We start from the raw sequence: 10,003 nt of genomic DNA on the forward strand, positions 1-10,003 counted from the left end.
GAATTCGTACGGGTTCGTTCCTACTCGGCGTTGAACTCGGCCTGAAGTCGAGAGGTACCAGCGTTCGGAAGAGATCTGGAAACGAGTGATGGAAAAGAAACTTCTTGGCTTGGTGGGCTGCAGTTAAATTTAAATTTGTAGCTTTTCCGTGAGAATTCAAAGAATTTCAAGGAATGGTAGGTTGTCTCTGTGTAGAAGAGTGTATTAGGTTTTGAAATGGCTTGTCGAAAAGTTGTGAATGAGAAAAAGAAAGCCGTAATTCTAAAAGCAAATCCCGGGTACGTATCTGCTATTAAAGTGTCAACTGTGTGCTGTGATTGGTTCCTGCTGCGAGTTTTTTCACCTCAAGTTCACATTTCACAGAGAAGCATGAATTCAGCTAAGCAGGGGAAACACTTATGAAAATATAACAAGTTTGTTCGAAGAGGACCCACCTTGTCTGGGGTAGGGGGGTTATCCAAGACACCACCTATCTCATGAACATTACCGACAAAATTTTAGTTTTTGGCTTTAAAATTTGAGTTGACAAAGTAATATTCAGCTAGCAAGAGTCAGCATTGCTAGATAAACAAGAAAAGTGAGGTTTGAATCTCATTGTAATTTTTTACTGCTGGGTAGAGGGGTGGCTATGCGATAAAGACGCCATCTTTTGAGGTTGAGGAAGGGGGGTGCAGGAAGAGGCCACCATCTATTTTGGGGCTTGGTGGGTCCTGTTAGAGTATATAGTCAAACCTGTATTAAGCTGCACCATATTAAGCGGTCACCCTCTAATTAGTGGTCAGTTGTCAAAGTCCTAAAAATTACTTCCCGTAATCACTGTCACCCTATACTAAGTCCCAACAAGCAAATTATAAGTGTTTCCTGTTTTAAACGGTCACTTTGTAAAAGGAAACCACTTAAAGTGCCACTACGACGAAAATTTTTACTTCCATTTTCGCCCTTTTCGTGTTCCAATCCATTTAATGAGTTCGTAATTGCAAAGATAGCTATCAATTAGCTTTATACAAGCTTACTGATCCTGGAAATACGTGGCCGAAAACCGTCGAAAACCCGTCCGCCATTACTCCGACGGCAAAGTGACGCCCGTGGTGATTCTAAAATGCGGTTACTTGTATGAGATCTTTGTGTGACGTCATACGCGCATCGAACATCGTGCGTTCCTTGCAAGAACTCAGTAAACCTCAGTAATCGTAAGTCCTAAAGTAAGTGAATAGGCAAGATTATTGGTAAGATTTGCCATCCAGTTTGGTGAAAAGCGATCTAAAGGACAATTTTACCGAATATCTTGGATTATAATTTCCCTGGTGGTGGATTTGGAGTCGTATGACTGCAAAGAATACGCTTCGAAGACACGCGAACAGCTCATTCAAGCCTGGGATTTACATGTAAAGCCGAAGAAGAAACGAATTCACTCCGGCATTTACTCAGCAACTGTATTGGAGGTAGACATATTGTTATTTAATATTCTGGATATGTTTTCTATTTCGGATTAGTAAACAGAACCTAATCACTATTCGCAGCAGCACTTGAGCAACAAATTATTGAATAGGATGGATAACTCCAGACCAATACATGTTGATGTTATGTTGGTGGCGTGTATGGTGTTTGCATGTATCAATCAAAGCTGCATAATGAGTTAATAAAAAAAAGAACTATTAACCTCGGTTTTTTATAGTTCAATAAAGCTTTGACAAAACTAAAATGATGTATAATTAACTTCAGTTGAAAAGTGGGTGGCTGTAGAATATTTGCAATATTACAATACTACATGGCTGTAATCTACCACGTATTACCTGGTTAGATCCCTTCCTCATTCTACAACAACTTTCAAGCAGTAAATGAAGTAATCATGAGGGGCCTAATATTTTAAAGCCACAGTCCAAGTAACATTCAACAATAAATTGTGTAAAGCCCTCAAATGCAGCTGGAAAACTAAAGATTAATAAGAAAGTTTAGGAGGACAGCTAAGGAGCAAACCTTAGTAGGCTTGCATCATATCTCACCCATTTTTGTTATTTTAATAATGTTTGTTCCTTGGTCAATGAAGATGTGTGAATCTGAGTGAAACAAGCAAACCAGCCTCTTGATCTCATTTAAAACTGACACTATAATTGTAATCATTTTACATGTTGAGTGTGAAGAGCCAGCATAACACTGTGCTGTAACAGTATTGTGTATTTTCCCACAAAATCACATAATGTTCACAGACATAAAATTGAAATATTAAAGTTATGAAAGAATGACCATCCTTTCCACAGATATACCTTAATTATTCTTGGAGATTCAACCAGAAATGAGATTTAATGTCTTTTTTCTTTGGTGTTTTTAATTAAGAGCCAAAATACTTTAACCTAAATTTTCACACAAACCACAGCTTATTTTTTTTGTTTTTGTTCAGCGACATGAACTTCATTTTAATTTTTTTCTATCTTGTAATTTTTATCTTACATGACCCCACAAACATTTTCATGCTTTACACTTATACTATGTGTTTGTTGTTTTTCTATTCTGTTTAGCTTTTTCCTTCTGTCAAATAGCCCTGGCTTTCTTATGTTGGATGTTGATATCTGAGGGTTTTTACTTTGGCCTTCAGAAAATAACCAGAACCAAGAACAGGGCCAGCTTTAAATATCAAAGCCACTTTTTATGCCAATAATACCACATATTTTTTTTTCATTTTATTATTATTATTATTATTATTATTATTATTATTATTATTATTATTATTATTATTTAATTTTTTTTTTTTGGGGGGGGGGGGCTTTTTTGTTTTGTTTTTGTTGTTGCTGTTATGACATAACACTCAAATCTCTCTCACTATGAACAAGCCAACAAAATAATTGGCCATCAGTAAACAATTTCCATAATCCCTTCACTGTTTATATTAATGTGCTTGACCTACACTGTATATCCAGGAGATTTTTTTGAAGACTCTCCTATCAGCTATGTTGGCAGTTTGTAGGATCAAATTTAAAGGTACGCCTTTTGCTGTGGCCCTCTCTGATAACCATATTCAACAATGAGAATACTCAGAGCAAAAGAATGCATGCCATGATCCTTGGTCAAAAACCTTCCCTGTATAAAGATAAGTTTACCCTTGAAGTCAGAGGCCAGTCTTGCTGTCTACTCTCACCATGTCTGCAGCATTGTGGCTCTTGATGACATGGGTATGACAGCAACTTTTCAAAAAACCACACACACACACACACACACACACACAGTCTGCATGCATTACCAGTACCTACTTGTCATATTGATATGATATCAATGCTAAATATTGCAAAAATTTGCTGGTAGTTCTCCTCCTCTCCCTTCCATTTATAAATTTGCACATTATGTACAATGTAAACCTTATTGTAAGATCCTGGCTCATTCTTCTGGACAAGGTATCTTCTGTAACTGTGAAAATGCCTTCATGCTTCCCTAAACTAACCCTAATAATACAGATCGCAATATTTTAAGGTTCAGGAAGTTTCGTTGACAGATCTAAACTAAAAGCTAAGTGAGATTTACTATGGCATTATTACCATGGGTAGTCCTTTTTACCATGGTGTGCTTAGTTAGGTGACCTTGTTGACGCCTTTGTACTGTCTCTGGTATATACCAAAACAGTGCAATACTTTTGTTAGAAATTTATTATGTTGTACAAAAAATGCTATAAAATTGGCTGTTCATATAACAGACTTTGCCAAGAAAACAAAAGAAGGCAAAAATACAAAATTAATAATTCAAACACAAAGATGAAATTTACCAAGCACTGGTAGTTTCCACACTCTTTAGGATAGGGTATTGGACAAAATACTGTCTCATAATTTTGTCAGTTTGGTTCATTTGTTCTCTTTAGTACAAACTAATATGGTTTAAATTGTAAATATTATCTTGACTTGTCCCTGAAGATAACTTTCATGCATAATATTCACTGCAAGTCTGCACAAAGGTGCAGTCAAAGCATTATTTACAAGTGATGTTTAAAAAAATTGCTCAATAATAGTATTATAATATTAGTTAATAACACAGACCAAGTAGGATTGCCACAATACCTTCTTGACTCACAGTAATCAGTGATGGTTACATTAGAGAATTTTGCAAGTTGGAGTGTCAGCAGGTCCACATCAGTTGGAAAGTTGCCTGCAAATTTCTTCTGACCTGTACTTTCACATATCATGTGATTGTTTCAATATATAGAGATGAATTTTTCATGTCAATGTCACAATCAGTTTAATTACAATTGCTCATTTAATACAGATCGAAAATCTCGCCTTGCTGTGTATTCTACAGTCGGCATACAAGTCTTTCAGAAATGTGTTGGGTGCTTTGTACGAAGAGACCATTCGAAAAACTCGAGGCAGTTGATTGTCAATATTATACCACAAGCAATTATTATTATTATTATTTTGAATAAAATGGAGTATCTATGCAATTTTATTTTACCAAAGCATGACACTTATAGGAAGTAGAAGTAATGAACACTAGACAAACAAAGCACTACAATGAGCTATAAACAAAACATACACACCACCACTCCGCGCCACTTGCTTTCATTGCACGCGTTCACGAAAACAATTCATTTCCGATCCGTTATCTTGGCCTAATCGTTTCACTTAGTCCCTCGCTTTACCCTGGAAAAGTAAGCATCGAGGCAGTAGCATTGTATGGCAGTCCTTGCGTTTGAGTTTCCCTCGAAGCAGCTGTCGAAGTTGTCGAGAGGATATGTCTTTAGTACTTCGGTGCGATGTACAAAAAGACGATTTGTCTGAAGAAATTACCCCCTTTTGACGTATTTCAGAACCATAAATGTTCAAACAACCACCATTAGGTTTCTCTCGGGTGCCTACAATACGTGTGCGTTGTAAAGACGGCCCTTAAGCCACTAAAATAAAAAGAAGTGGCTTCTTTCAGCAAGATCGAACATTCGAAAGCAGGCCATGTTGTTGTGCGCGTATGACGTTATATTCCTGTCGGTGAAACTAGATCCAGCTCTCTATGTAGTTCACGGCCATTTGTCGTTTGAGTAATGGCGGCACAGCGAAGCTGAACTTCGCGTTTAAAATAACTGGTCTTCCCGTTAGAATTTCGATGTAAAATTTGGCGCGGTAAGTATTTATCACTTCTACTTTCCAAAGGTGAAGAAAAAAAGGGATGCAAAATTTTGATCGTAGTGGCACTTTAAATATGGTAACAAAAAGCATGCAGGCAATTGAGTTTCTAATGAGCTGCACAATCGTGGTGTTAATGTTTTACTAGTCCGTTTCAATACCATGCTCTCCTTTGTCATACCATTTTATCACTGAACTTTCTTAACCAAGTAAGTGATGTATTCTGTGCAACCTGTATTAAGCGGTCACTTAGCCATTCCCTGAGGGTGAGCACTTAATACAGGTTCGACTGTAGTAGTTTTGACCACTTCCCTTAACGTAAATGTGTTCAACTTGGTTGGTCAAGAAACAAATAAGTACTTGCTATTTCCTAGTTGCTTTGAACCTCATTATGAAAGCGAGGCTAAGGCCCCGTCCATACAGTCGAACCTCCCTTTGCAACCACCTCTCGTAAGGGACCACCTCTTAGAGATGATTGTTCAATATTTTAAATTGTTTTTAACCTCCCGCAGGCGACCACTAGACACACAATCTGCTGTATCACTCACAGGCGGAAAGTGAAAAATGTTTCACTGTAACATATTGACCACATTATTACAGCGGACGCCGTAAATCTTACAGTCGGAGCAACCGGAAGTGTTTCCCGATATAGCTTAGCATTGAAACAATAATTTTGATAAAATACACATGCACTATACTTCACACTGAAATAAACTTTAATTAGATTGAATCCCTTTTAGGAAAAAACTCTCTTATCTTTTATTTGTCTTACCTTTTTGCTTATGCTCTGTTCCTGAAAAATTTAGACAGCACTACTTTGAGTAATAAAAGAATCAAGTTTCTTTCGCAATAATTGTCTCAATCGCTGTGAAATACAAACAATAAACACCATGGACCCTAAGATTTTTTTTTGCCTAGAATGATTTTGGACCAGTCTTAATATACTTGTACTAAGGTAAGAAAAGTTATTACTATGGGTTTCGTTTAACACTGGCAAAAGGGTCAGGTCTCCGTTAACAACCCGAAAATTATACCCCCTGTGGTATGACCTCTTGTAAGCGACCACCTCCCGTAAGCAACCACATATACTTGACATTATGGGTGGTCGCTTACGGGAGGTTCGACTGTACGTATACGTTTACATTCGTAAACGTATACAAAGTTGTCTGTCCACACATAAATGATGATTCCACAACATATCATTTATGCCTATCCCCACGTAAACGATAGGAAAATTGCAAATGCATAACTGAAGAATAAAATGAGGGCACCTCGGAACCCGAATTGCCATGAAATCTTGACTAAGCAAGCGTACATGCTCTGTGACATACGTGTTTACAAGTTGTGTTGTTCACATGAGAGTAGATAAACATGCATGTTATGTGTTTACAAATATAATTTATTTATCCACTCTGTTGGCTCTTTACAAAAATATCCACTTACAGAGATGGCTATGTCATTTAAGTGTGGACAGGAGGCCTAAACACAACAAAAATATACATTTACAAACCTAAACGTATACATGTGGACGGGGTGTAGGTGCAAAGCTTTTATTATGAAAATTAATTTTCATTCATTTGCAAAGAAAATTAGTTTTCATGAGAAGCCTTGCACTTAGCCTCACTTTCATAATGAGGTGGAAGTAACAAGCAATGTGCAAGAAACACTTTTCGACAGCTAGCTGGGTTGCAGTTAAATTATTTGTAGTTTCCTGGCTTTTCTTTCAGCTACCGCGAAAAGAGCACCTTTTTTCACAGCAGGTAAAGCAAAAGTCCGGAAAGGCACTAAGTAATTGTGTTTTGTCATATTTTGCAATAATCCTGTATATATATATATAACTTATATATATATATATATAACTTATAGAAGGACATTGTTGGAGGTGTTGAAAGAAGGCAGTTTTGGGTTTAAGAGAGCATGATGAAAATAGCAAAGGGAAGAGAAGGCTGGGGCGGGAGAACTAGTGGAAAACTTGTCATTTCTATGCTGCTTGGCACAAAAAAGGTGATGGGTGAGAGTGATAAATTGTCCTGTCTACTAGGTAATAAGTCAATATATTTACCTTTTCTCCAGATGATCAACATTGATGTATACTCTGATCTCTCTTGTCCTTGGTGTTATGTTGGCAAGAGACGCCTTGACAAAGCTATTCAGCAGTTCACTTCAGCCAGCATCATTGTTAACTAGCATCCATATATCATTGACAAGCGCACAGCCCCAAAGGGAGAAGAATATATGGCATACAATATGAGAAGGTATAACCTTTTTTTGAATTGGTAGTGAAATACCTAATATTTAACCATCATTTCATGAGCATGTCTGGGACAAAACCATCTAACATATTGTTCATATATTTGTTCACAGTTTTTTTTAATATTATTTGTTCATGTTATGCCAAATACCATAAAATTCCACACATAAGCCCTTCTGAGAATACGCCCACCCAGATGCAAATGCCCTGACCCTATCTGAAACAGGGTCAGGGTTTCAAGAACCGAACTATGCCCCCACCCCCACAAAAAATTCCAAGGAGTGCCCCTCCCCCCCTCGGGTAAATAGACTGCCTTGTTGATTCATTGATTGACTGATTTTCTTTTCTCAGATGGGGAGGTGATGGATGGACACATTCACTCAAGATGGCAGGAAAGAAAGATGGGTTAGAATTCAAGAACTGGAAAACATGGCCAAACTCGCTACACTGCCACCGCCTCATTCATCTGGCTGGGGTGCAAAAAGGACCAGAGGGCCAAGGAAGAGCAAAAGATGTCTTGTTTCGTATGATTTATGAAGATGGCCTAAACGTCAGTGATGTTGACACACTCATTCAAGCTGCCAAGGAACTTGGCCTTGAAGGAAGTGAAGGTTATCTTAAGTCGACGCGTGATGTGGATTTGATTTTGTCAGAAGACTCCCGTGCAAAGACTCAAATGAGAATATCTGGTGTGCCATATTTTGCTATATCTGGTGATGGTGAAGACAAGAGGACAGTGTCCTTGTCAGGAGCACAAGCCACAGAGAAATTTTTAGCTGCCTTCAATGATGTTACTAGTCATTAACCTCCTGGCTTCACATTCATTTATTTTAGTTGTTATTAAAGCTGACAAAATTAACATCATCCTCTTAATTTTAAAAAAAAATGCAAGATAAATTAAAACGTTATTGTGTGTGAAGAGAACTTAGGCAAATTTTAATGTGGTCGGTAAAATCTTCTCAAAACAAGGGCCGTAAATAAGGGGGGGGGGCAACCAGGGCAGCTGCCCCCACCAGGAAAACTGAATTTTTTTCTAACATAGTGTTTGAGTTTGGTGAGCTATTTCTTGTTGCTATATTGTTCCGAAATCACAAGAAAATCGACTAATTGACTGAAAAAATCTCCCTTCAGTGTGAATTCAGTGTGTTTTGTTTTCTTTAAAAGTCTTAAAGGCAACTTTCTGTGTAGGGGTGAAAACAAAAACTTCCAACTAGAAACCCTGTCTTTATACAGGTGACCCCTGCCAGAGGGGTGTGCGGAGCTTGCCCCCACAGACAAAAAATCCTAGGTACAGCCCTGAAAACAAATCATCAAATTAATGGTAGCTACATTGGAGAACTTACTTACTTACTTAGAGTATTTAAGTAATTGATTACTACATGTAGGTAAAATCTTTTTAAATACATTTTTTTAAACAAATAATCCAATTTTTGTCCAGTGATCTTCTTACAAAAAAAAAGTCCAGTTAAGAAAGGTGAAGCACCTTTTAAAATTTTGCCTTAAAATTGAAGGCTTGGTGCTTAAACCAAAAATCAAGAGGCAACAAACGTGTTGAAGAAGGTGAAAACGGCCACTAAAATTATTAGCCAATGAACATGTAATCTTAGAGAGACTTATCAGGGGAACTACACACAACGGTTTACAGCTGTATTTCGGTGAATGTCTGTCCCGATGGCGTTAGAATTTCGGATTTAGTGGGAAAGAAAATCTACAGTTTTCAAATTGTCAGCTTAAATTTTCATAACACTGTTAAACCACAACCTCGTTTCCAGAATCTCTCCTCTTCACGTCCCAGGGAGCAAGAGAGGGGACGTGAAGAGGAGAGACCCTGGGAACGAGGTTGTGTTAAACCACTTCACCTTGCTTTTTCGAAGGGACACATACGTTGTTAAAAACGCGAAAAACGATCAGCTTGCATTCTCGTAAAACAAACAACTTGTAAATTCGGGGAATAAAATTCCGTTCCCTAAAACTTTTTGTATCTTGAATTTTCAGCTAAAGCATCTGAACGGATCAATCTGTTTCAGCTTACACAAATATATATGCCTTTAAAAGGGCAGAAAACGATCTGGGAACACAGGAGACAACATTAAGAATTTTGACACTGAATAAAAACTCAAAATAAATGAATCAGTTCAAAATCGGGATAGCCTTTAAAGGATCATCTGAAATTCTTGTAAAGCCCAGGGCGAGGTTGTTCGAAGCCGAGGTTTTTATCTCACTCATTAAAAATGTTTTTTAAAGCTAGTTTTAAGCTTATGGTGAAGAATAGTCTTTGTCAAAATTAAGACAAAACTGAATCTTTAGGAAGACTCTTTATTGTTTAGTTATTAAACTCGAATCAAAGTTAATCCAGGATTAGCTTAATCGGTCTTTGAACAACTGGGCCCTGGATCTTGTGATGAACACAAGCTGTGGCACAGTAGAGTACAAAATGTCGGAGACCTGTTAATTTGATTTAGTGATGAAGTGGTATTTTACTTCACTTAATTCATAGCTTAAATTATTGGTTTTAGAAGCAGCTTTGTTAAATCTAAATGAATTAGATGCTCGGAGGTCAACAAATAAACTTGAATTGATGTAGCGCTAGGAAAGAAAAAATTTCTTCCACTCGATCTGACATGCCAATGGTTTCTTGAAAATCTTTTCCTCGGGA

At 37.4% G+C, this 10,003-nt stretch overlaps 1 protein-coding gene across 1 annotated transcript; it reads left to right on the forward strand.

Moving 5' to 3' along the window:
- Positions 1-43: 43 nt before the first annotated feature.
- Positions 44-9,938, forward strand: LOC146476457 (uncharacterized). Its single transcript, XM_085114329.1, has 3 exons — positions 44-176; positions 7,170-7,351; positions 7,699-9,938. The coding sequence occupies exons 2-3, from the start codon at positions 7,332-7,334 to the stop codon at positions 8,150-8,152; spliced, it is 474 nt and encodes a 157-aa protein (XP_084970455.1). The 5' UTR covers positions 44-176; positions 7,170-7,331; the 3' UTR covers positions 8,153-9,938.
- Positions 9,939-10,003: the final 65 nt, after the last annotated feature.

Source organism: Pavona decussata, unplaced genomic scaffold, assembly GCF_977016875.1.
Source record: "Pavona decussata unplaced genomic scaffold, jaPavDecu1.1 SCAFFOLD_76, whole genome shotgun sequence".
Taxonomy (NCBI): Eukaryota; Metazoa; Cnidaria; class Anthozoa; order Scleractinia; family Agariciidae; genus Pavona; species Pavona decussata.

Coding starts and splice junctions, on each gene's coding strand:
- LOC146476457 (XM_085114329.1), top strand. CDS start 7,332: ATGGCATACAATATGAGAAG. Junction 7,352..7,698: donor ATGGCATACAATATGAGAAG/GTATAACCTTTT, acceptor TTCTTTTCTCAG/ATGGGGAGGTGATGGATGGA.